Genomic DNA, 27,675 nt, shown 5'->3' with positions numbered 1-27,675 from the left:
ATTTTCCCCATTTATCAGACTCCAAAACTTTTTTTCGGCTTCTCTTTTTCTCCAGTTTCTGCTGCTGCTGCCAAGTCACTGCGGTCGTGTCCGATTCTGTGCAACCCCATAGACGGCAGCCCACCAGGCTCCCCCGTCCCTGGGATTCTCCAGGCAAGAACACTGGAGTGGGGTGCCATTGCCTTCTCCAATGCATGAAAGTGAAAGTGAAGTCGCTCAGTCGTGTCCGACTCTTAGCGACCCCATGGACTGCAGCCCACCAGGCTCCTCCGTCCATGGGATTTTCCAGGCAAGAGTACTGGAGTGGGTTGCCATTGCCTTCTCCGCTTGTTCCAAAACAGAAGGGCGTGGCTTCCAAACTGGCTTTCTGACCGCCTGGAGATCAGGAAACCGAGCGAAGAGGCCGGGGCCCCGCCCACTCTGCGGTAGGCGGGACCCTCGTAGGGCCTGTGGGCGGTGCCTTCCGTGGGCGGGGGCGGGGAGCCGGAAGTGGCCCTGCGGAAGGGCACAAAGTGTACTGATGTACCTGACCCATTGTCGCGGGGCACCGAGGGCCGCGGCCTGATCTCCGTACACCAGAACTCCCAATTCTCCGCGTTCTAGCTGCTGCCGCCTCCTGGGACGATGGTGGCCCGCCTGCTGCTGCGCTCTTGGTCCCGGGGCCTTGCCGTTGGCCCGGGAGCCCCCTGTCGGCCCTTGAGCACCGGCTTCGAGCCCAGCCAGTACCTGCAGCGCAGCATCGTGCCCACTATGCACTACCAGGACAGCCTGCCCAGGTGAGCCCGGCTTCCAGGTCCCTGTCGCCCACAGCCAGCCGGGGGTTCGGCCCCAGACTTTCTCCAGTCACTCTTGTCTCTTCTACCGAACCTTCTTGCACCCCCAAAGCTTCACCTGGGACGCTGCCGCATTCTCCAGTCTGAAAATCCCGTGGCACTGGAGTTTAAGAACGCTCAAGTTCTCTTCCAGAATCCACCCCCTCCCCGCCGCCCCACCCCACACCGCTACCATCATAGTTCTCTCGGATTTTCTCTCTTGAGCTCTTCTCAGACTCCTCCAAAAACTCAACTGCCAATCAGATATCTAATCGTCCCTCACATTTCTCTCTGAACAAATGTACAGCCTGTATATGTCTACCATTACTCTTACGCTTCCAGCTAGGGTGTCGCCCGAATTCCTGCACAGAATATGGATCGGTCAGTTCCTGATACATAACACCGATAGTTACTCTCCTTCAGCTTCTCCCACCACCACCTTTTTCGCAGCTGCTGCCAGAACCCTCAGCCCCACTCCTGATGTCTCCAGTCCTCTTCTGTTTTAGCACCTGTCAGTCCCCCAAGCTGACTCAGATATTTACCTTACCCTCCAAGTCCTCAGCATTCTAAGTCCAGTCTTCACCTGGAACCCTTTCATCCCTACCAAACCTTCCTCAACACTCCCCCACTTTCCTCCCCCTAAAATATCCTCCCTAATCCACACTACTCCCTGCAACTTAGCCAAACCTCACAGGATTCTAGACAACATCTTCAGTACTCCTCCTCAAATCTTACTTTATTCACATTAGATCCAGTTCAGTTCAGTTCAGTTGCTCAGTCCTTTCCGACTCTGCGACCCCATGGACTGCAGCACACCAGGCTTCCCTGTCCGTCACCAGCTCCCAAAGCTTATTCAAACTCATGTCCTTTGACTCAGTGATGCCATCCAAACCATTTCATCCTTTGTCGTCCCCTTCTCCTCCCACCTTCAGTCTTTCCCAGCATCAGGGTCTTTTGCAATGAGTCAGTTCTTTGCATCAGGTGGTCAAAGTATTGGAGCTTCAGCTTTAGCATCAGTCCTTCCAATAAATATTCAGGACTGATTTCCTTTAGGATGGACTGGTTGGATCTCCTTGCAGTCCAAGGGACTCTTAAGAGTCTTCTCCACACCGCAGTTCAAAAGCATCAGTTCTTCGGCACTCAGCTTTATCGTCCAACTCTCACATCCATACATGACTACGAGAAAAACCACAGCTTTGACTAGATGGACCTTTGTCAGCAAAGTAATGTCTCTGCTTTTTAATATGCTGGTCATAATTTTTTCTAGGTTGGTCATAACTTTTCTTCCAAGGAGCAAGCATCTTTTAATTTCATGGCTACAGTCACCATCTGCAGTGATTTTGGAGCCCCCCGAAATAAAGTCTGTCACTGTTTCCATTGTTTCCCCATCTATTTGCCATGAAGTGATGGGACCAGATGCCATGATCTTAGTTTTCTGAATGTTGAGTTTTAAGCCAAGTTTTTCATGCTCCTCTTTCACCCTCATCAAGAGGCTCTTTAGTCTTCACTTTCTGCCATAAGGGTGGTGTCATCTGCATATCTGAGGTTATTGATATTTCTTCTGGCAATCTTGATTCCAGCTTGTACTTCATCCAGTCCAGCATTTCTCATGATGTACTGTGCATATAAGTTAAATAAGCAGAGTAACAGTATACAGCTTTGATGTACTCCTTTCCCAGTTTGGAACCAGTCTGTTGTTCTGTGTCCAGTTCTAACTGTTGTTTCCTGACCTGCATATAGGTTTTTCAAGAGGCAGGTCAGGTGGTCTGGTATTCCCATCTCTTTCAGAATTTTCCACAGTTTATTGTGATCCACATAGTCAAAGGCTTTGGCATAGTCAATAAAGCAGAAGTAGATGTTTTTCTGGAACTCTCTTGCTTTTTCAATGATCCAACAGATGTTGGCAATTTGATCTCTGGTTTCTCTGCCTTTTCTAAAACCAGATGGAACATCTGAAAGATCACGGTCCATGTACTTGAAGCCTGGCTTGGAGAATTTTGAGCATTACTTTGCTAGCATGTGAGATGAGTGCAATTGTGTGGTAGTTTGAGCATTCTTTGGCATTGCCTTTCTTTGGGATTGGCATGAAAACTGACCTTTTTCAGTCCTGTGGCCACTCCTGAGTTTTCCAAATTTGCTGGTATATTGAGTGCAACACTTTCACAGCATCATCTTTTAGGATTTGAAATAACTCAACTGGAATTCCATCACCTCCACTAGCTATGTTCATAGTGCTTCCTAAGGCCCACTTGTCTTTGCATTCCAGGATGTCTGGTTCTAGGTGAGTGATCACACCATAGTGGTTATCTGGGTCTCGAAGATCTTTTTTGTATACTTCTTCTGTGTATTCTTGCCACCTCTTCTTAATATCTTCTGTTTCTGTTAGGTCCATACCATTTCTGTCCTTTATTATGCCCATCTTTGCATGAAATGTTGCCTTGGTGTCTATGATTTTCCTGAAAAGATCTCTTGTCTTTCCATCCTATTGTTTTCCTCTATTTCTTTGCATTGATTGCTGAGGAAGGCTTTCTTATCTCTCCTTGCTATTCTTTGGAACTCTGCATTCAAATGGGTATATCTTTCCTTTTCTCCTTTGCCTTTTGCTTCTCTTCTTTCCACAGCTATTTGTAAGGCCTCCTCAGACAACCATTTTGCCTTTTTGCTTTTCTTTTTCTTGGGGATGGTCTTGATCACTGCATTCTGTACAGTGTCACAAACCTCTGTCCATAGTTCAGGCACTCTGTCTATCAGATCTAATCCCTTGAATCTATTTGTCACTTCCACTGTATAATCGTAAGGGATTTGATTTAGGTCATACCTGAATGGTCTAGTGGTTTTCCCTACTTTCTTCAATTTAAGTCCAAACTTGGCAATAATGAGTTCGTGATCTGAGCCACGATCAGCTCTTGACCTTGTTTTTGCTGACTGTATAGAGCTTCTCCATCTTTGGCTGCAAAGAATATAATCAATCTGATTTCAGTATTGACCATCTGGTGATGTCCATCTGTAAAGTCGTCTCTTGTGTTGTTGGAAGAGGGTGTTTGCTATGACCAGTGCGTTCTCTTGGCAAAACTGTATTAGCCTTTGCCCTGCTTCATTCCGTATTCCAAGGCCAAATTTGCCTGTTACTCCAGGTGTTTCTTGACTTCCTACTTTTGCATTCCAGTCCCCTATAATGAAAAGGACATCTTTTTTGGGTGTTAGTTCTAAAAGGTCTTGTAGGTCTTCATAGAACCATTCAACTTCAGCTTCTTCAGCATTTCTGGTTGGGGCATAGACTTGGGTTACTGTAATATTGAATGATTTGCCCTGGAAACGAACAGAGATCATTCTGTCTATTTTGAGATTGCATCCAAGTACTGCATTTTGGACTCTTTTGTTGACTATGATAGTTACTCCATTTCTTCTAAGGGATTCTTGCCCACAGTAGTAGATATAATGGTCATCTGAGTCAAATTCACCCATTCCAGTCCATTTTAGTTAGCTGATGCCTAAAATGTGAATGTTTACTCTTGCCATCTCCTGTTAGACCACTTCCAATTTGCCTTGATTCATGGTTCCTATGCAGTGTTGCTTTACAGCATCGGGCTTTACTTCCACCACCAGTCACATCCACAGTTGGGTGTTGTTTTTGCTTTGGCTCCATCTCTTCATTCTTTCTGGAGTTATTTCTCCACTGATCTCCAGTAGCATATTGGGCACCTACCGACCTGGGGAGTTCATCTTTCAGTGTCCTATCTTTTCACCTTTTCATACTGTTCATGGGGTTCTCAAGGCAAGAATACTGAAGTGTATTAGATCCAGAGCCCACCCAAATTCTATGCCTCTTCAACATAGCTACTCTCCCCACCCTCTTAACACTTCTTCCAGAATTTACTTCCCCTATGAAACAGCCCCAATATATCTTCCTCTCTCCTTCCCTCACCCAGTATTTTCTTTAATTCAGCTTCCTGTTTTCCCAGTCTTTGAACTCCCAGCCTTAAATTAAGCTGCCAGGTCTCCTCCAGTATTAGCAATTTCCCCAAAGTTCTTCACCCTTTACAATCAAACTTTGCTTACTTGCTTACCAGTTAGTTCCTAGTGCAAAGTTCCAAATTTCTTTCAAAAACCTTTTTACTTCCTTCCTTACCAAGCTGCCGGTCAGGGATCTCACAGTCCAGGGGTTGGAGACCAACTCTCATTGTAAATAGAACCAAGATTGTCACAGACATCCCCCAGAACTACTAGGTTGCTCTTTTTCTCTACAACCAGGAGCCTCTTAACCCTTAACTCCCAGCCCACCTTCTCAGGAATATCATCTGAGGTGATTCTTGTGAAGTTACAGTGTGCAAACTTCTAAAACAGACTAAAATGAGATTATCTAGTCCCAACCCCGCTGTTTAAATTTGGTAGGAGGTCTGGGAGGAGAAAGAAAAAGTCCCTGTTCCTGTGAGATAAGCCTTGACCTCCTATGTCTGAGTTGAGCCTGTATGTAGGGGAAAGGTGAGGGATGACAGAGTCTGTCTTTGCTTGCCAAGCCCAGCAGCAGTTGGCCTTTAACTTTTAGATAGGCCTGGGCATGGAACAACAGACTGGTTCCAAATAGGAAAAGGAGTACGTCAAGGCTGTATATTGTCACCCTGCTTATTTAACTTGTATGCAGAGTACATCATGAGAAATGCTGGACTGGAAGAAATACAAGCTGGAATCAAGATTGCCGGGAGAAATATCAATAACCTCAGATATGCAGATGACACCACCCTTATGGCAGAAAGTGAAGAGGAACTAAAAAGCCTCTTGATGACAGTGAAAGTGGAGAGTGAAAAAGTTGGCTTAAAGCTCAACATTCAGAAAATGAAGATCACGGCACCTGGTCCCACCACTTCATGGGAAATAGATGGGGAAACAGTGGAAACAGTGTCAGACTTTATTTTTCTGGGCTCCAAAATCACTGCAGATGGTGACTGCAGCCATGAAATTAGAAGATGCTTACTCCTTGGAAGGAAAGTTATGACCAACCTAGATAGCATATTCAAAAGCAGAGACATTACTTTGCCAACAAAGGTTCATCTAGTCAAGGCTATGGTTTTTCCTGTGGTCATGTATGGATGTGAGAGTTGGACTGTGAAGAAGGCTGAGCGCCGAAGAATTGATGCTTTTGAACTGTGGTGTTGGAGAAGACTCTTGAGAGTCCCTTGGACTGCAAGGAGATCCAACCAGTCCATTCTGAAGGAGATCAGCTCTGGGATTTCTTTGGAAGGAATGATGCTAAAGCTGAAACTCCAGTACTTTGGCCACCTCATGTGAAGAGTTGACTCATTGGAAAAGACTGATGCTGGGAGGGATTGGGGGCAGGAGGAGAAGGGGATGACAGAGGATGAGATGGCTGGATGGCATCACTGACTCGATGGAAGTGAGTCTGAGTGAACTCCGGGAGTTGGTGATGGACAGGGAGGCCTGGTGTGCTGCGATTCATGGGGTCGCAAAGAGTCGGACACGACTGAGCGACTGAACTGAATTGAACTGGGCCCCACCCAGGTTTAAGATCAGAGGGATTTTCTCCACTGTAGAATTGGAAAGCCGAGAAGAATATTAAAGTCAAGGAATATGAAGATCCTTTCTTTCACTCTGCAGAACAAATATCCTGGAGCTACAAATAGTAGCTCCCATCACCTGTGTATAATTCTGTAAACAATGACTCCCTCAGGCCTCTACTTCGTACCTGTATGTTGAGAGTTAGATGAGATTCCTTATCTCTGAGATTCTGGAAAGGTAAATTGTATTATCTTTACACTCATTTAGATGTCACACTTAATGAAAAGCCCAGGCTTGAAGTCTGGTAGAACTTAGATTTAGATTCCAGATCTGACACTATAACTTCAGGCAGTTCTGTCCACTTCTTTGAGCCCAGTTCTTACCTGCAAAGTAGTATCAGAATGCACAGTTCATAGGGCTGTTGTGAGGGTAGAGTGAGGTAAAATGCCAAAATAGTTGGCATCTTCTCTTGTTAGTTGGCAAGAGAAGGACTAGCCTCTTAATATCAGTATTAGGTGGTCCAACTGGGCCTCCCTTCTTCCCTCATCCTTTTTCTGGTCATATCCCTGCCTTATAATCAAGTGACTTTGGACTTGCTTGCTTCTAGGAAGCCTTGCAGTATCATTTGCTTGGTTTCCAGCTATTATGTTTTTTTCCTTTGTTCTTTTTTAGTGTAGGCAAATATACAAAACATAAAATTTACCCCTTTAACTATTTTTAGGTGTGCAATTCAGTTAAGTGTTTTTTTTTCAGGGTTATGTTTTATGCACTGAGCAATTAATCTCAGAATATAAAACCGCAAGTCTGGAGAAGACAAAGGGTGGATCAGCCTGATCTACACATTTACATTGTTAACTTGATAAACATTGATTGACATGAATTTGGAGACCAGTCAGTCATGGTGAGGAGTTACTGTATAGTGGGGGAGATTTGACAGGTAAGCAGATATAGTTATAGTATAATTGATCAGTGGGAAGCAGCATTTCATGGTGGTTACGGTCATGAGAGAGGAGTCAGATTTGATTTTTAATCCAGCTCTACTTACTATCTTCATGGCTGTGAGGAAATCATGTAACCTGAAAATGGAGTGTTAATATTACCTTCCTCTCAGGGTTGTTAAAGTTAAATACCCTGATATAAAACGCTTAGCACAAAGCCAGGCATATAGCAAGTACTCAGTAGATATTCTCAAGTGCTATAACTACCTTAAATATTTGTTGCATATTGCATTGTATGAGTGTGGTGGTGGGAGTGACTTAGTGCCTGGCAGAGAAAGGAAGCTTCATAAAGGAGGTGCTATTTGAGTTGGAATTTGAAGATTACCACATGAGAGGAGTGAGGCAAGGATAGAACAGCATGTGCTAAGAAACAGAAGTCTGAAAATGCATGACGTGTTCAAAAATTTTGAGAAGCTGATGGGAGGCCCAGCTCAAGGTAGAGACTCATCACTTGGGCCCTAAGTTACTAGAGTTGGGCTGGTGTGTGTGTGTCTGTGTGTTGGCTGGGTTGGGGGAGTGGCACTGTGTCTTAAAAAAAATAGTAATGGGCCACTATTTTAGGCCTATAGTTGACCCACAGTCATTGTCAATTATCTTGTGATTTCTTTTAACCCCTAATCATTTTAGATGATATCTGGTGTTCAAGACAAAATGGGCATGTTCTCTAGAATTCACATGGGAGGCAGGCGAGGCCCAAGTTTCCAAGGTGTGGAGGATAACAGAAACAGTAACGCTCTGAGCCCCGAAGGCATGTTCTGCGGACAAATTGTCTTGACAACCAGAATGATTTTACCAGAATAATATAGATTCTGTAAATAATATAGATTCTATAAATAAATATATATAATATACTTATTTATATATAATATAAATAATATAGATTCTGTAAATAATATAGATTGTGTAAAAATACAAAAGGCTTTATACCTGTGTTCTTGCAGGGAGAATAATAAAACGCCTACTGCTTGGAGGCTTCTTAGATATTCATGTCAGAGTCACTTAGACAGGAGATAAATCAGGTTGGTGCTAACTTTTCTTCCATCCTTATAATAGCAAATGGTGTTTAGATGGGGATGGGGTTCTTTGATAGAGGGTGGGGAAAGAGAACCCACATGGTTAAAATGAAACTGCCAGGCCTCTCTCAAGGCTGTAGCTCTATAGCTCTTTTCAAGGCACCTGGTGAACAACCTCTCAAGGAGCTCAAGGAACTTCAGCTGTGCCTTTGAAACCACTTCTGGTGTTCCTTGAGGAACTGTGGAGGAAGGGTTGTGCACATACTGAAAAGGCCACAGTAAGGGCAGTTGTGGTAGCAAGTTATAGGAAGCCCAATTAAACTGGTTTTAGCCAAAAGGAATGTGTGAACCCACAGACCCGAAAAATCCAGGTTGGGTTAAGAGGTCCAAATGATGTCATCAAGACCCTGATTTGCCTTCCCACTCAACTCTTCATTTGTGTGACTCCATTTTCAAGTAGGCTCTCTCCTCATGAACCTCCTCTCTCCTCATGGTGCCATAGTGGCAGCCATCACCTAAGGCATAGCTTTCACACTCATTTCTTAGTAACTCAGATGTTAGAGATTCCCTTCTTCATCCTAACAGTTAAAAAAAAATCCCAAACTCCTATAGTTAAGTCTTTAGATTCTTGCTAGGTCTCATTGAGTCTGAACCAGTAAGCTTTAAGTGCACCCCTGGGAGCTGGGCATGGAGTCAGCTCTACCTGAACTGCAGGGACTTAAATAGAAAGGGTGCTCTTACTAAAAGAAGTGAAAGTTTGGGGTAGGCAAAACACCAATATGGTGAAACCCCATTCCAGGCACTGAGGCAGAGATGATGAGCTAGTTCCCTAGGAACACTAGCAGAGTTTGAATCTATAGGACTTGACGACCAAGTAAGTAAAAAACAAAAAACATATTTATCAGAAGAAAAGCATTGACAAACCTAGACAGTGTATTAAAAAGCAGAGACATTACTTTGCCGACAAAGGTCTGTATTGTCAAAGCTATGGTTTTTCTAGTAGTCATGTATGGATGTGAGAGTTGGACCATAAAGGCTGAGCGCCAAAGAATTGATGACTTTGAACTGTGGTGCTGGAGAAGACTCTTGAGAGTCCCTTCCACAGCAAGGAGATCAAACCAGTCAATCCTAAAGGGAATCAATCTTGAATATTCACTGGAGGGACAGATGCTGAAGCTGAAGTTCCAATACTTTGGCCACCTGATGGGAAGCGCCAACTCATTAGAAAAGACCCCGATGCTGGGAAAGATTGAAGGCAGGAGGAGAAGGGGATGACAGAGGACAAGATGGTTGATGGCATCACTGACTCAATGGACATGAGTTTGAGCAAGCTGCGGGAGATGGTGAAGGGCAGGGAAGCCTGGCGTGCTGCAGTCCATGGAGTCGCAAAGAGTGGGACACAACTGAGCGGCTGAACAACAACAATCGAGTGCTTGCTGTGTGCCAGGCACTGTTCTGAGTCTGTGACATGTGTTGCCTCATCGAATTTGCACACAACACTGAAAAGTACGTATTAGTATCATCTCCACTTTATGTACGAGGAAAGTTACGTGCAGAGCAGCAGCATGCCCAGAGTCACAGCTGTGAATGGTGATGCCAGAGTCTGCCCTTTCACCATCGTGCAGTTCTGCTGCCTTGCCGCAGAAGGAATCAACAGGATTCCTGCGGTTGTGGTCACAGAATTGTAAAGGAGCCTTAGAAACAGTCTCTTTCAGTTCCTTCATCTTCCTGAGGAAAAAATTGATCACCAGAGACGAACATAACTTGTTTAGAAACATTTCTAACAGCTTTATTGAGATATTGGAGAAGGAAATGGCAACCCACTCCAGTATTTTTGCCTGGAAAATCCCATGGATGGTGGGACTTGGTAGGCTACATACAGTCCCTGGGGTTGCAAAGAGTTAGACACGACTGAGCAACTTCACTTCACTTTATTGAGATATAATTCACATGCCATAAAATTGACACTTAAAAAATTGAGATATAGTAGATTTACAGTATTATATAAGTTTCATGTGTACAACATAGTGACTGATAATTTTTAAAGATTGTACTCCATTTATAGTTAATATAAAATGGTGGCTATCCTCTATGTGCTACAGATACATCCCTGAAGCTTATTTTGTACCTAGTGGTTTGTACCTCTTAACCCCCTACCCCTGTTTTGCCCTTCACTGCTTCCTTCTCCCCACTAGTAACCACTTAGTTTGTTTTCTGTATCTGTGTTTCTTGTTACATTCACTAGTTTTATTTTTAAATTTCACATATAAATGATACCATACAGTATTTGTCTTTCTCTGTCTGACATATTTCACTAAGCATAATACCCAAGAATATGCATTCCTCACAGGACTCCTGGTGAGCTGGGCGTGACTTGACAGTCCATCCCTTGGTTGGCTGGCCCATGGATAGACCTGTGTTTCTCTTTTGTATGGTTCTCTGTCAAAAATACACCAATAAATTTAAATATAGAACTTTTTTTCATCTTAGGAAAGAAAAAGACTGTTCAAAGTAAGTAGAATTAAAATCCATGCCAGTGCAGGGTTAACACAGGTATTATAACTGTGACAGGAATCAGGAATATTTTGGCTGCTTCTGCTTCCCCATTTTTAATTTGTTAGTATATTTACTAATTTAGCTTATGAAAATCATCATTAATACATTAAAAGGTTATTCTTCTACCTAGAAAATAAAAGGAGTACTCTTGATACTTAAATTCATCTATTCTCATTTGTCAGTGGCTTAGGCTTCCTGTTGTTTTGTTTTTTTGTGTTTTTTTTTGGAAAGAATTTAAATATCCAGTAATTATTTATGAGTTTGGATTGGCAAGCTAACTAACCTCTTCCACATCTTGTCACCATTACACTGACCTTGTTTTCTCCCCAGGCTGCCTATTCCCAAACTTGAAGACACCATTAGGAGATACCTCAGTGCACAGAAGCCTCTGTTGGATGACAGCCAGTTCAGGTAAATGCTGAGAAATCCAAATGACCATGGTTGGGTGGTTCAGGAGAAGCTGACAAGTGGTGGTGGACCAGTCTTCGGGGAGTGTCTATGATTTGACTGGGTCCTCAGGCACCTGAGACCCAGTCTTTACATTTGCAAGTTCAGGAAATAGATTTTCACTCATGAAGGGGTGACCAGGCCCTAAGGTGAGACTCTTTAACTTGGCTGAATAAACAATGGTTTAGACACTAGAATGCCAAATTTGTACTGCCCTGGCAGATTTTACCTCTTCAGCTAGCTGGCACTGGTCATTTGCAGAGGGCATGTGCTCTTGGCAGGGAGCTTCATTGAGGAGAGCACGTGGCAGACCAGAAGTTTGCTTGGTGAGCTTATGTACTGGGTTGTATAGTATGTCCCCTAAATCCACTCCCTTCTCAAAAACCTCAGTATGCAACCTTTTCGGAAAGAGGGTAGTTGTATGTGTAATTAGTTAAGAGCAGTTCAGTTCAGTCCCTCAGTCGTGTCTGATTCTTTGTGACCCCGTGGACTGCAGCATGCCAGGCTTCCCTGTCCATCACCAATTCCCGGAGCTTGCTCAAACTCATGTCCATTAAGATGAGGTCATACTATTAATAGAGAAGGTTTAGTCCTTATTCCAGTCCTTAGAAGGGATAAAGAGACAGCCATGTAAAGACAGAGGCAGGTTGGTGTGTAGTAACAGGCTAAGGAATGCCAAGGATACCTGATAACACCACAAGCCAAGAGAAAGGCCTGGGACAGATTCTCCCCGAGAGTCTTCAGAGAGAGTATGGTCTTGTCACCATCTTGATTCTGTACTTCTAGCCTCCAGAACTATGAGAGAATACATTTCTGTTGTCTTAAGCCATCTGGTCTGTGGCACTCTGTCTTGGCAATCGTGGGAAACTAATTCAGCCTGGAAGTGGAAAATAATATTGAATATTGTAAAAAAAAAAATGGATTCCATCAGGCTGTTGTATCCTGGTGTAGTAGTCTTTTTCCACAATGGGAATTTGTTGTGCAAAACACTGGCCTTGTCATTAGAATCACATAGAGTCTTTCACTGGACAGTGATGGCAAAAAACAGATGAACTGTCCACTGTCTTTTTGTTGTTGTTTAGTCATGGCACCCCACTCTAGTACCCTTTTGCCTGGAAAATCCCATGGATGGAGAAGCCTGGTAGGCTGCAGTCCATGGGGTCGCTAAGAGTCTGGCACGACTGAGTGACTTCACTTTCACTTTTCACTTTCATGCATTGGAGAAAGAAATGGCAACCCACTCCAGTGTTCTTACCTGGAGAATCCCAGGGACAGGGGAGCCTGGTGGGCTGCCATCTATGGGGTCGCACAGAGTCGGACACGACTGAAGCAACTTAGCAGAAGCAGCAGCAGTCATTAAGTCATGTCCATCACTTTTGTGACCCCATGGACTGTAGCCTGCCAGGATCCTCTGTCCATGGGATTTTCCAGGCAGGAATACTGAAGTGGATTGCAATTTCCTTTTCCAGGGGATCTTCTCCACCCAGGAATTGAACCCACATCTTCTGCATTGGCAGGCAGATTCTTTTATCACTGAGCCACCAGGGAAGCTAATCCACTGCTTTTAAATATTCCATATTAGTCACTTGAAGCTTCTCTTGACATGGTAATGATTTAATAGCTACCCATTATTAAGTATTATTTTTCAAACTATCCTAAATCCTTAGCTTTATAAATATTTTAAAAATCATGTAAGGTGGTGTATTTCTGTGTTAACATATAAAGAAACTGAGACTGAGAAAGATCGAATAACTTGTCCAAGGTCATACAATTTGAAAGTAACAGAGCTAGAATTCAAACTTAGCTCTTCTTGACTCCAAAGCTTTTGGAGTCATTTTCTCCATGTCAAGCTGCCTCCTAGATTACACATTGTTTTATGAGATGTGAATTCACCTTCCTGATCTGTCATTTTAAGAAAATATCTTAGATTTATCTGCTTAGATTGATTCTCCTCTTCTGACCAGAGGTACTTTCTGGTTTCAGTCCCAGATTCTAGGGATATGCTAGGGAACCCAAAGTTCTGCAATGCATTTGTGGCCATGAATCTAAAAACCACCTATTCCCTGTCATGGTTTGATTATGTCTTTTCTTGAACATTTCAGGAAAACAGAACAGTTGTGTAAGAGTTTTGAAACTGGAATTGGAAAAGAACTACATGAGCAGCTGGTTGCTCAGGACAAGCAGAATAAACATACAAGCTACATTTCAGGTGGGTAGGCAGGGCTGCGAATGTGGTATTTCCAGAGCCTTCCATAATGGAAAGCAGGGCATCTTCTCTCCTGTTTTGGTCTCACAGGTGTTTTTGGTGAGACCAAAAACGTTTGTGAAGTGTTGTCTCATCCTGTCTTCCTGAGGTGAACATTAAGGCTGAGTGAGTGAGTTCTTCCTCCACTGAGGTGTTGTCTGGAGTCTGTGGTCAAGAGCAGTGGCTTGCCTGCTCTGTAGATAGGATCAGGACAGAACCTCATCATTGGTTCTGTCTGAAAAGGATGCAGGATTTAGTTGTGTGTCCTGTATGTATCATTCTAGGTCCTTCATTGTCTGGCCCAGCTGCCCTCTGCAGCCTCGTTTCACCATCCTCCCTGACACACTCATGCTTCAGCAAAACTGAGTAGCTTCTTCCCTCGACCCCTTAGTCTTTTCATTCTTCTGGGCCTTAATCCGTGTTGTTCCCACCACCTTTTTTTACCTGGAAAATTCGTCTTTAAGACCCAGTTAAGATGGTTGTCAGAGGTTGGGAGTAGGGGCTGGCAAAATGGAGAAGAGGATCAAAAGGTACAGACTTGCAGTTATAACCTAAGTAAGTCCTGTGGCTGCACTGTACAGCTGGGTGGCTGTAGTTAGTGCTGTATTGTGTATTTGAAAGTTGCTGTGAGTATGGATGTTAAAACTTCTAATAAGGAAAAAATTTTATAAGTGTGTATGGTGGTGGATGTGCTGAACATTTTACATATATACAAATATCGAATCATTATGTTGTACACTTGAAGCTAATATAATGTTATATGTCAGTTACACCTCAATTTGAAAAAAGCAGAAAAGACCAGATCTGGGTAGGATGATTTTTCTATAAAACCTTTCAGCCCTTCCCTTTCAGAGTTGGTTGCTTCCACTTCTGTTCCCACTGCACTTCTTTTAACTCAGTTTATGTTTGTAGTAAGGTTATACATGCATATCATTTAAAGAATCAAATAGTTTTCTCATGCTTGTTATGAGAAGCCACAGTTTCCTGACCTTGACTTAATTTCTCACTTCTCATTTTGCCCCATTCTCTAAATTACTTACTCATATCAGTGCATCTTTTTTAGTTTTAGGCATTATCTATAGATGTCTCATTATAAAAGATTAGGATTTGTCAGTCTCTTGTGTCCTCGCCACATTTCCATCCCCTTATTGTCACAGTATGCTATGCTGTGCTTAGTCGCTCAGTCGTGTCCAACTCTGTGATCCCATGGACTGTAGCCCACCAGGCTCCTCTATCGTGGGATTCTTCAGACAAGGATACTGGAGTGGATATCCCCTTCTTCAGGGGATCTTCCCAACCCAGGGATCGAATGCAGGTCTCCTGCAATGCAGGCAGATTCTTTACCGACTGTGCCACCAGGGAAGCTACCTGGTGTTTATACTGTTATAATCATGTAAACGCTGTTGTCAGCTGAGTTGTGTAGCACATTGGAATTGTTTTGCCTTTTCCACACTAACTTTGTTTTCTCTAAAATTAATAATTATACCTTCTTCTGTTTTGCTTTCTCTGTGCCTAATAATTTATCTGGGAATTTTGTTTTAATTTCTCATCTTCTTAATGGTCTTTCTCCAGTTTGCTTTTTTTCCTGTTTGTTTTACCCTCTTTTCTTTCTTCAGATGTTTCATAATCCTTCTCTGTTGTCTTAGACCTGAATGAGATATTAAAAGTTGTGGGAATTTCTATAAATGAGAGTGGGCTTGCCAGTCACAGCTTCACTGTAATGTCATCGGCTAAACCACTTCCTCGGGGCGCCCCTAATGTTGGTGTCTTTGGGTTATTTAGACTTCTTAGGGAAGGCTTTTCCAGTTAACTGCCAAAAGGTATATTCTTGGTTGCTGCTGTTGCAGGAGTGAGATTAAGGAAAGAAGACTTGAGTTCTCATCTATGACTTACGTCTCCCAATTTTACTTTCTCCAGTGAATAAAACTTAAATCTTCTACTGGAATAGGGAGGGAATCTGGGGGGTGGGGTACTAATTAAACAGCCCTTCAACCAATGTACCTAGGCTACTACATCCTGAGCCATCTGGGGGTTCTGCTGTTTAAGTCATATTGTTTCCTGGCTTTCTTTGCTGCCAGCTTAGGGTTGGCTTTCTCTGACTCTGCTAGATAATTTTATACTTTCCAATATTTGTTCTTTTCTTCTCTCTCATTCTCTTTGCCTTATTGGCTTATGTCTTTTTAAAATTCTTTTACTCAGGGGATCAGAAGCATAAATTCATGTCTTCTTTCATCAAATGTATCTTACCCCCATTTTAATGAATTGCATTCTATTTTAATTCTGTTTATCTCCTTCGCCAGAGTTCTTCTGAATTGAAGTCCATGCGCTATCCCCAGGCCGAGGGCCTGGCATGGCACTGATTCTCAAGGAATGAAATGGAATTAATGGATCAACAAATGAATAATAGATAAATTTTCACCCATTAACCCTTCCCCAATGCTTTATATATAAAAACTACTTCTTCCCATTGAAGATACCCCATATTTGTAGAGTTCACCCATGCTTGCTAATCCAACCAGGAACTTACCTTGAAAACATGTTTTCTAATAAGATACTGTTTCTGGAATTTTTACAAGCATCCACAGGAATACAGAGGGCTAGTTTGAGTGGCTCATATGCACTGAGTTATTTCTAATTGCCTTTCAAGTATTTCCTAAAAGAGGGAGTAGTGTACATAGTACACAGAATGATGGTGAAAACTTTCTGTCATTTTAGGGAGACAGTCAAGTATGGATATTGTCCCTGAAAGGAAGTGAAGCACAGGAGGGGTGGGGATTAAAAACTGTTCTGTTTCAGTCTGAATGCAAGTGGGGAATTACTGTTTTTTATTTCTGTAAGTGTTAAGGAGGAAAACAGAATGAAGAGGAAAAAGCAATTAATAAATATAGAGAAATGTAAGTCAAAACCACAGTGATGGTTATCCACTAGAATGGCTCCAATCAAATAAGACTGATAGTAATGTTAACAACAACACTAGAGATGACTCTGCACATGGACATCACCACATGGTCAACACTGAAATCAGACTAATTATACTCTTTGCAGCCAAAGATGGAGAAGCTCTATACAGTCAGCAAAAACAAGGTCAAAAGCTGCCTATGGCTCAGATCATGAACTCCTTATTGCCAAATTTGGACTTGAATTGAAGAAAGTAGGGAAAACCACTAGACCATTCAGATATGACCTAAATCAAATCCCTTATTATACAGTGGAAGTGACAAATAGGTTTAAGGGATTAGATCTGATACACAGAGTGCCAGAAGAACTATGGATGGAGGTTTGTGACATTGTATGGGAGGCAGTGATCAAGACCATCCCCAAGAAAAAGAAATGCAAAAAGGCAAAATGGTTGTCTGAGCAGGCCTTACAAATAGCTGAGAAAAGAAGAGAAGTGAAAGGCAGAGGAAAAAAGGGAAAGATATATCATCTGAATGGAGAATTCCAAAGAATAGCAAGGAGATATAAGAAAGCTTTCCTCAGCAATCAATGCAAAGAAATAGAGGAAAACAATAGAATGGGAAAGACTGGAGATCTCTTCAAAAAAATTAGAAATACCAAGGGGACACCTCATGCAAAGATGGGCACAAAAAAGGACAGAAACAGTATGGACATAACAGAAGCAGAAGATATTAAGAAGAGGTGGCAAGAATACACAGAAGAAGTGTACAAAAAAGATCTTCATGACCCAGATAATCATGATGGTGTGATCACTCACCTAAAGCCAGACATCCTGGAATATGAAATCAAATGGGACTGAGGAAACATCACTACGAACATACCTAGTGGAGGTGATGGAATTCCAGTTGAGCTGTTTCAAATCCTAAAAGATAATGCTGCAAAAGTGCTGCACTCAGAATGGCAGCAAATTTGGAAAACTTATCAGTGGCCACAGGACTGGAAAAGGTCAGTTTTCATTCCAATCCTAAAGAAGGTCAATGCCAAAGAACATGCAAATTACTGCACAATTGCATTCATTTCACATGCTAGCAAAGTAATGCTCAAGATTCTCCAAGCCAGGCTTCAACAGTACGTGAACCAAGAACTTCCAGATGTCCAAGCTGGATTTAGAAAAGGCAGAGGAACCAGAGATCAAATTGCCATTATCCATTGGATCATCAAAAAAGCAAGAGAGTCTCAGAAAAACATCTACTTCTGTTTTATTGACTACACCAAATAAATTGTTGTGTAGATCACAACAAACTGTGGAGAATTCTGAAAGAGATTGGAATACCAGACCACCTGACGTGCCTCCTGAGAAATCTGTATGCAGGTCAAGAAGCAACAGTTAGAACTGGACATGGAACAACAGACTGGTTCCAAATAGGAAAAGGAGTACGTCAAGGTGGTATATTGTCACCCTGCTTATTTAATTTATATGCAGAGTACATCATGAGAAACGCTGGGCTGGAAGAAGCACAAGCTGGAATCAAGATTGCCAGGAGAAATATCAATAACCTGAGATATGCAGATGGCACTACCCTTATGGCAGAAAGTGAAGAAGAACTAAAGAGCCTCTTGATGAAAGTGAAAGAGGAGAGTGAAAAAGCTGGCTTAAAACTCAATATTCAAAAAATGAAGATCATGGCATCTGGTCCCATCCCTTCATGGCAGATAGATGGAAAAACAATGGAAACAGTGAAAGACTTTATTTCCTTGGGCTCCAAAATTACTGCAGACGGTGACTGCAGCCATGAAATTAAAAGATGCTTGTTCCTTGGAGGAAAAGCTTGACAACATATTAAAAAGCAGAGACATTACTTTGCCAACAAAAGTCTGTCTCAAAGCTATGGTTTTCCAAGTAGTCATGTATGGATGTGAGAGTTGGACCATAAAGAAGGCTGAGCACTGAAGAATTGATGCTTTTCAACTGTGGTGCTGGAGAAGACTCTGGAGAGGCCCCTGCACTGCAAGAAGATCCAACCAGTCCATCCTAAAGGAAATCAGTCCTGAATATTCATTAGAAAGACTGATGGTGAAGCTGAAACTCCAGTACTTTGGCTATCTGATGTGAAGAGCTGACTCATTGGAAAAGACCCTGATGCTGGGAAAGATTGAAAGCAGGAGGAGAAGGGGAGGACAGAGCACAAGGTGGTTGGATGGCATCACTGACTCAATGGACATGAGTTGAGAAAGCTCCAGGAGTTGGTGATGGACAGGGAAACCTGGCATGCTGCAGTCCAGTGGGTCGGGAAGAGTCAGAAACAATTGTGCAACTGAACTGAACTGAGTGGTAACAACTGTTGCTGAGGATGTGGAGAAATTGAAACCCTTGTACACTGCTGGTGGTAATGGTGCAGCCACTTTGGAAGACACCTGGGCAATTCCTCAAAAGATTAAACATAGAGTTCTGGTTCAAGATGGTGGAGTAGAAGGGCATGGAATTCACCTCCTCCCACTGATATGTCAGAAATATTTCTACATGTGGACTGAAAGCTTGCAGAAGACCCCATACAACCAAAGCTGCAAGGAAGGTCCCCACTTAACTGGGTAGGATGAAGGGAAAAGGGAGAGGAGGAAGTGGGACAGGACCTGCGCTCCTGGGAGGGAGCTGTGAAAGATGACCTCTTCCCTCACCTGGCAACCTCCTTCACTGAGTATGAGATCCACCAGGACAGATAGGGAGCTTCAGAGGCTGGAGAGGAGAGTGTAGGAGCTGGCTTGCCACCCTGCAGAGGAGAGAGACCCACAGATGGTCCAGGCCATATTGCCTCACTTCTGAGCCCAAGACACCTGCCTGCTGGTGTGTGCAGCAACTGGGTGCTGAAACTTAGGTTTCAGAGGGCAGACATGGGGGTAGGACGTGGTTTGGCTGTGGGGAGATAGCCCAAAGGGCTTGGAGTATGGCCAGGCTGAACAAAGGGTGTGCACATGATTAATGGTATTGGCACAAAAACAGACATATGTATCAGTGGAACAGAATAGAGAGCCCAGAAATAAATCCACACACCTATGGTCAATTAATCTATCACAAAATAGGCAAGAATATACAGTGGAGACAAGACAGTCTCTTTAATAAGTAGTGCTGGGAAAACTGGACAACTACATGTAAAACAACGAAGTTAGAACATTCTCTAATACCATATACAAAAATAACTCAAAATGATTAAAGACCTAAGTATAAGATCAGTTACAATAAAGCTACTAGAGAAAAACATAAGGAGAATACTCTTTGACATGAACCATAGCAAAGTTTTTTTTTAGGTCTGTCTCCTAGAGTAATGGAAATAAAAGCAAAAATAAGTGAATGGGACCTAATTAAACTTAAAAAGCTTTAAAAGCACAGCAAAGGAAACCATAAACAAAACAAAAAGACAACCTGTGAAATGAGAGAAAATATTTGCTAATGATGTAACCAACAGAGATTAGTCTCCAAAATGTACAAACAGCTCCTACAGTTCAATATAAAAAAACAAACAGCCCAATCAAAAAAATGGGAAGAAGACCTAAATAAACATTTCAACAAAGAAGACATATAGAGATAGCCAATGGGCACATGAAGACATGCTCAATATCGCTTATTATTTGAGAAAAAAAATATGGGGTATTGCCTCACGCCAATCAAAATAGTCATCATTAAAAAGATCTACAAATAATAAATGCCAGAAAGGGTGTGGAGAAGAGGGAGCCCTCCTACACTATTGGTGGGAATGTAAACTGGTGCAGCCACTATGGGGAACGGTATGGAGGTTCCTTTAAAAACTAAAAATAGGGTTACTATATGATCCAGCATATATGCATATATATGGGCATATATCCAGAGAAAAACTCTACTTCATAAAGGTACATGCTCCCCAGTGTTCATAACTGCACTATTTACAGTAGCCAAGACATGAAAGCAGCATAAATGTCCATCAATAGGTGAATGGATAAAGAAGATGCGGGGGGTAGACATACACACACACACACACAATGGAATATTACTCAGCTATCAAAAAATGAAATAATGCCATTTGCAGCACCATGGATGGACCTAGAGATTAGCACATATACTAAAGTAAGTCAGAGAAAGATAACCATCATGTTACCACATGTGGAATCTAAAATATACAGATGAGCTTATTTCTAAAACATGTTTGAGACAGACTCACAGACATGAAAATAAACTTATGATTGCCAAAAGGGGAAAGGTGGTGGGGGAGGGATAAATTAGGAGTTGGGGATTAACAGATACCAATATATCTAAGATAGATAAACAGCAAGGACCTACTGTATAGCACAAGGAACTGTATTCAACATCTTGTAATAATCTATAATGGGCATTGTAAATCAACGCTACTTCATTCTCAGTCAAAAAGCAAAGGGTTAGAGTAGACTTCCCATATGACCCAGCAATCCCTATCCTAGCTATATCTTCCAAGAGAACTGAGAACATAATGTCCTCACACAAAGAAAGCACTAGCATTATAATAACCAACAAGTGGAAACAAATGTCCGTGTACAGGTGAATGGATAAACAAGATACAGTATATTACTGGAACATTACTTACCAATAAAAAGAAATGAAGAACTGATACATGCCACAGTGTGGATGAATTTACAATACATTATTATAAGTGATACAGTGTGTGTTCAATTGCTTAGTCGTGCTGACTCTTTGCAGCCACATGGACTGTAGCCCGCCAGGCTCCTCTGTTCAAGAAATTTTCCAGGCAAGAATACTAGAGTGGGTTGTTTTTTTTGTACTGCAGTGGATCTTCCTGACCCAGGGATCGAACCTGCATCTCTTGTGTCTCCTACATTGGCAGGTGGGTTCTTTACCACTAGAGCCACTGGGAAGCCCATAAGTGATAGAAGTCAGATGCAAAAGACGACATATTATATGTTCCCATTTAATGTTTTTGAATTATTGCAAAGCAAAAAAAAAAAAAAAAATCAGAAAATTCCACCCTCTGAAAGGGATCATTTCTTCTGAATATGCTTGATTTTTTTTTCTTTCTCACATTCTCTCTTTAGGAACTCTTTATTGTTCACTTTTATTTTTTAGGCCCCTGGTTTGATATGTATTTAACTGCTCGAGATCCTGTTGTCCTGAACTTTAATCCGTTTATCTCATTCAACCCTGATCCAAAGTCCGAGTATAATGACCAGCTCACCCGGGCCACCAACATGACTGTCTCTGCCATCCGGTTTCTGAAGACACTTCGGGCTGACCTTCTGGAGCCAGAAGTGTTCCATTTGAACCCTGCCAAAAGTGATACCGATACCTTCAAGAGATTCATACGCTTTGTGCCTTCCTTCCTATCTTGGTATGGCGCCTACTTGGTCAATGCATATCCCCTGGACATGTCCCAGTATTATCGGCTTTTCAATTCAACTCGTTTACCCAGACCCCATCGAGATGAACTCTTCACCGATGACAAGGCCAGACACCTCCTGGTCCTAAGAAAAGGACATTTCTACATCTTTGATGTCCTGGATCAAGATGGGAACATTGTGAGTGCCTCTGAAATCCAGGCTCATCTGAAGTACATTCTGTCAGACAATAGCCCGGCCCCCGAGTTTCCACTTTCCTATCTGACTAGTGAGAACCGGGACATCTGGGCAGAGCTCAGACAGAAGCTGGTGAGTGGTGGCAACGAGGAGACCCTGAGGAAAGTGGACTCGGCTGTGTTCTGTCTCTGCCTAGACGACTTCCCCATTAAGGACTTTGTCCACTTGTCCCACAGCATGCTGCACGGTGACGGCACAAGCCGCTGGTTTGACAAATCCTTTAACCTCATTGTAGCCAAGGATGGCACTGCTGCCATCCACTTTGAGCACGCCTGGGGCGATGGTGTTGCAGTGCTCAGGTTTTTTAATGAAGTGTTTAAAGATAGCACTCAGGCCCCTGCCATCACTCCCCAGAGCCAGCCGGCCAGCACTGACTCTTCTGTGGCCGTACAAAAACTCAACTTCAAGCTGAGCGATGCTTTAAAGACTGGCATTAGCGCTGCTAAGGAAAAATTTGATGCCACCGTGAAAAGCCTCACCATTGACTACATCCGGTTTCAGAGAGGAGGCAGAGAATTCCTGAAGAAGCAGAAGCTGAGCCCTGACTCGATGGCTCAGCTGGCCTTCCAGATGGCCTTCCTGCGGCAGTACAGGCAGACAGTGGCCACCTATGAGTCCTGTAGCACTGCAGCATTCAAGCACGGCCGCACCGAGACCATCCGCCCAGCCTCCATCTTCACAAAGAGGTGCTCCGAGGCCTTTGTCAGGGAGCCTTCCAAGCATAGCGCTGGAGAGCTTCAGCAGATGATGGCCAAGTGCTCCACATACCACAACCAGCTGACCAGAGAAGCAGCGATGGGTGAGGCGGGGTTGGGGAGCATGCCGTTTGGTCTTGCCCTCAGCTCTGGGGTATGCCTCAGTACTCTTCTGATTCCCACCCTTCTCTAGGCTTAATCCATCTGCCAACTGATTATTATTTTTTCCTTAGCAGTCTGAACAGCCAGACTAGCCACTAGGGACAGACCATTCTCTCCCCCTGAGCAGGAATGGGGTGATACGTCTGACTTAAATGCATCATCCTCATTTAAGGTCACTTTCAGCTGTGTCACATACTCTCTTCCTATTATTTATTGGTCTTCAGCCTCATTTTTGACAATGCAGGATTTTTAAGCCCACAGCCCCTCTTACTTCAGCCCCGTTGTAGTGTGTTGGCTGCATGTAAATAGGCCATCTCAGAAGCTCTTCCCTACCTAAGTGGCATCATTTTGCTCCCTTCTGATGAAATTCAAGACCTAGGAAGGACCTGAAGGATCACACAGTCCAGTCCTTTCATGTGGCAGAGTCCTGGAACTAAAAGGGACCTCCGAGATCATTCTGGTCTCAGCCTTCTCTATTTTATAGGTAGGAAGCTGAGACCACTGGCCCAGGATCACACAGCAAATTAGCAGGAAAGCTGAGATTAGAACCTGGTCAAATACCCTTTCCATTTTGTTCCACTGACTCCACCTTGTCCTTTGTACTTGATTTGGGCTTTTGGTTTTCCCTTAGTTTTTGAGTCCATGGTGTGCTCTCCACATACTTTTCGTGACTGTTTAAACTGATTCAATCTCAGAATTTTAAAAATTGGGTGTATCTTAGGCTTATTTTTAGCTCAGCTGTTCACTGCTTTTTTAAAAGGAATATTCTAGAATGCACTGCTCCAGAATTTAGCAAGGTGGAGGTGTGAATGCAGAGGTCAACAAACCCTTCTTCTCCTCTCGAGGATGCTGTGAAGAATATTCCTACCTTGGGTGGGACGTGTTACTAAGTGAGGTCCCTTTCAGTTCTGAGAGTCTGATTTTCCATTTTGTCTCTGACAGGCCAGGGCTTTGATCGACACTTGTTTGCTCTGCGGTACCTGGCAGCAGCCAGAGGGATCAGCATGCCCGAGCTGTTCCTGGACCCTGCATATAGGCAGATAAACCACAATATCCTGTCCACCAGCACACTGAGCAGCCCAGCAGTGAATATCGGCTGCTTTGCCCCCGTGGTCCCCGATGGTCTCGGCATTGGGTACGCCGTTCAGGACAACTGGATAGGCTGCAACGTCTCTGCCTACCAAAGCCGCAATGCCCGTGAGTTTCTCCAGTGTGTGGAGAAGGCCTTAGAAGACATGTTTGATGCCTTGGAAGGCAAAATGATCAAAACCTAGCTTCTGGGTGAGTGAAAAGCCTCTGTTTCATCAGCATAAAAACTGAGGCCTCTGTAGCCAGTAGGCACTATTCTGTGACTAATGAAACTAATTATGAGGTGCCTGAGCACCATTGCTATAAGATTTGAGCCTTAAAACCATGGTTTTAAAGCTAAACATATGATTTCCAAGACCATAACTAAAGATGCTGTACGATTTCGGTTTTAAGGACATTATCAGGAGGTAAGACTTGGAAAATAACTCAGAGGTACTTATTGTTGAAGCAGAAATAAAATTTAATTCTTTCTTAGAGGTGGTTCCTCTTAGGCTTTTTTGTGTTGGGTTTTGTTTGTTTTAATTGTTTAACCGAATTGCCAAATCTCCACAAAGAGTTTTCCAGCAGTAAGTTCGGGTGGCAGTTCCTGTTGGCTCCAAGTTCTTCAGGTAATGGTGGGAAACACGCATCTTTGCTGTAAACATGCTTCTCTCTCCTGGGATATCCTTTCTTTAAAAATCCTCTTCAATTTTCCAAGGAGTAAACTGCTACTGCCTGATTCTGACAGTCCTGCTGCAATAAAGGGGTTATAATACCCTTGGATTTAAGGAGTTCTATTTCACCATTCTTCGAGCCAAATGACGATTAAGAATGTGTGTGCATTTATTTTTACCAGTTGACTCTTGTGTGCCGATGATGCTCTGTACATTGTGCAGAGCATAGAAACCTCTCCATTGAGGGAGATGAGCACAGAATTTATCATTAGAACATCACTGCTCTAGCAATGTATTGTTTAAAATACTGCCATAATGTGAAAAGGAAGCGTATTCTGTTGTTTTTGAAAAGGAAGAGTTTTTTGTTTGTGTTTAATTTTACCTGTGTTTCCAGTGGCTTGCCCAGTGAGTTACTGGACAGCTGGAATTTGAACTCTGATAATGAGCCAGTCACAAAGTTCTTCCAATGCATTATCTCATTTAATCCTCCTCACACTTCATGTCAACACACCTGCCTGTTTTCTTAGACAACACCGTCCATCCTTTGCTCAGTAACCATTTGGTAAATACCCAACAGATCCCAGGTCCTCTACTCCGTGATTTGATCGGACAGAGGCATTTGGGGGCTGCCAGTGACTGAAGCAACTTAGCAGCAGCAGCAGCACACATAAACATATGCTGCTTTCATTCAGCAAACATGATCAGGAGTATCTGAACTCGGTATCTGGGTTCCACCATGTCCTTACTTTATGACTATAGGCAAGTTCTTTTGTCTTTCTGGTCTGTGAGTTCCTTTGTAAAATGGGGATAATTCCTGTAGCATGGGGATGTTATAAGAATTAGCTGTAACAATATAGGTAAAGTACCCAGTGCACAGTTGGAGCTGAGTCTCTGCTCTCTTGCTCTGTGATGTCTCTGCTGCCACTGTTATATTCCTTAGTGAAATACTCAGCTCTGTTGAATAGCAAGTTCCCCATAGCAGGAGCTCTTAAGACCAAAGCCTCAGTTCAAACTTGATGAAAAAGTATATATTTCATGTTTACATCAGGTGAATGTACCCTTGGGTAGTACACCTTGGGTGCAGGCAGTTCCTTAACAGGGCTACGCCTGCCGGCCTGTCTCAATGTTCAGCATTCCTATTTACAACTTTCCCCACCCCTCCTTCTGGTCTTGGGTTCACGCTGTGAAGGAGTCTATGGGGTGAGTAGAATGGCAAAAACAAGTCTCAGTCCAGTTGGGGCTCACACACACGTCTCGCACATTTGTACAGAACTCAACTACTGGTAAAGCATCAGCTGATTTGATCTCCTCAACTTTGAAATAGAAGTTATCCTCATCTTGCTCACAGAAGATTGATAGGTTCAGTTCAGTTCAGTTCAGTTGCTCAGTCATGTCCGACTCTTTGCAACCCCATGAACTGCAGCACGCCAGGCCTGCCTGTCCATCACCAACTCCCGGAGTTCACCCAAACTTATGTCCATTGAGTTGGTGATGCCATCCAACCATCTCATCCTCTGTCGTCCCCTTCTCCTCCTGCCCTCAGTCTTTCCCAGCATCAGGGTCTTTTCAAATGAGTCAGCTCTTCACATCAGGTGGCCAAAGTATTGGAGTTTCAGCTTCAACATCAGTCCTTCCAGTGAACACCCAGGACTGATCTCCTTTAGGATGGACTGGTTGGATCTCCTTGCTGTCCAAAGGACTCTCAAGAGTCTTCTCCAATACCACAGTTCAAAAGCATCAATTATTCTGTGCTCAGCTTTCTTCACAGTCCAACTCTCACATCCATACATGACCACTGGAAAAACCATAGCCTTGACTAGATGGACCTTTGTTGACAAAGTAATATCTCTGCTTTTTAATATGTTGTGTAGGTTGGTCATAACTTTCCTTCCAGGGAGTAACTGTCTTAATTTCATGGCTGCAATCACCATGTGCAGTGATTTTGGAGCCCAAAAAATAAAGTCAGCCTCCGTTTCCACTGTTTCCCCATCTATTTGCCATGAAGTGATGGGACCAGATGCCATGATCTTAGTTTTCTGAATGTTGAGCTTTTTCATTCTCCTCTTTCGCTTTCATCAAGAGGCTCTTTAGTTCTTCACTTTCTGCCATAAGGGTAGTGTCATCTGCATATCTGAGGTTATTGATATTTCTCCCGGCAATCTTGATTCCAGCTTGTGCTTCTTCCAGCCCAGTGTTTCTCATGATGTACTCTGCATATAAGTTAAATAAGCAGGGTGACAATATACAGCTTTGACATACTCCTTTTCCTATTTGGAACCAGTCTGTTGTTCTGTGTCCAGTTCTAACTGTTGTTTCCTGACCTGCATACAGGTTTCTCAGGAGGCAGGTCACGTGGTCTGGTATTCCCATCTCTTTCAGAATTTTCCACAGTTTATTGTGATCCACACAGTCAAAGGCTTTGACATAGTCAATAAAGCAGAAATAGATATTTTTCTAGAACTCTCTTGCTTTTTCGACAATCCAGCAGATGTTGGCAATTTGATCTCTGGTTCCTCTGCCTTTTCTAAAACCAGCTTGAACATCTGGAAGGTCACAGTTCACATATTGCTGAAGCCTGGCTTGGAGAATTTTGAGCATTACTTTACTAGCATGTGAGATGAGTGCAATTGTGCAGTAGTTTGAGCATTCTTTGGCATTGCCTTTCTTTGGGACTGGAATGAAAACTGACCTTTTTCAGTCCTGTGGCCACTGCTGAGTTTTCCAAATTTGCTGGCATATTGAGTGCAGGACTTGCACAGCATCATCTTTCAGGATTTGAAATAGCTCAACTGGAATTCCATCACCTCCACTAGCTTTGTTCATAGTGATGCTTCCTAAGGCTCACTTGACTTCACATTCCAGGATGTCTGGCTGTAGTTGAGTGATCACACCATCGTGATTATTTGGGTCATGAAGATATGTTTTGTACAGTTCTTCTGTGTATTCTTGCCACCTTTTCTTAATATCTTCTGTTTCTGTTAGGCCCATACCATTTCTGTCC

The 27,675-nt window shown here is 43.0% G+C and overlaps 1 protein-coding gene across 4 annotated transcripts; it reads left to right on the top strand.

Annotated features, from left to right (window-relative positions):
* The first annotated feature begins 489 nt into the window (after nucleotides 1-489).
* On the top strand, nucleotides 490-24,495 carry CPT2 (carnitine palmitoyltransferase 2). Of its 4 annotated transcripts, none has more exons than XM_006063807.4 (5): nucleotides 490-776; nucleotides 11,224-11,304; nucleotides 13,443-13,549; nucleotides 21,570-22,874; nucleotides 23,875-24,495. In XM_006063807.4, the coding sequence occupies exons 1-5, from the start codon at nucleotides 625-627 to the stop codon at nucleotides 24,204-24,206; spliced, it is 1,977 nt and encodes a 658-aa protein (XP_006063869.2). In that variant the 5' UTR covers nucleotides 490-624; the 3' UTR covers nucleotides 24,207-24,495. The 4 variants fall into 4 exon arrangements, with proteins under 4 accessions (XP_006063869.2, XP_044800938.1, XP_044800937.1 ...); XM_044945002.2 differs by lacking the exon at nucleotides 490-776 and adding an exon at nucleotides 9,691-9,843; XM_044945003.2 differs by lacking the exon at nucleotides 13,443-13,549 and having other exon boundaries at nucleotides 638-776.
* The last annotated feature ends 3,180 nt before the right edge of the window (nucleotides 24,496-27,675 follow it).

Source organism: Bubalus bubalis, chromosome 6, assembly GCF_019923935.1.
Source record: "Bubalus bubalis isolate 160015118507 breed Murrah chromosome 6, NDDB_SH_1, whole genome shotgun sequence".
Classification (NCBI taxonomy): domain Eukaryota; kingdom Metazoa; phylum Chordata; class Mammalia; order Artiodactyla; family Bovidae; genus Bubalus; species Bubalus bubalis.
This window is presented reverse-complemented; position numbering and strand designations above follow the sequence as displayed.

Coding starts and splice junctions, on each gene's coding strand:
- CPT2 (XM_006063807.4), top strand. CDS start 625: ATGGTGGCCCGCCTGCTGCTGCGCTCTTGGTCCCGGGGCCTTGCCGTT. Junction 11,305..13,442: donor TTGGATGACAGCCAGTTCAG/GTAAATGCTGAG, acceptor TGAACATTTCAG/GAAAACAGAACAGTTGTGTA. Junction 13,550..21,569: donor ACATACAAGCTACATTTCAG/GTGGGTAGGCAG, acceptor TTTATTTTTTAG/GCCCCTGGTTTGATATGTAT.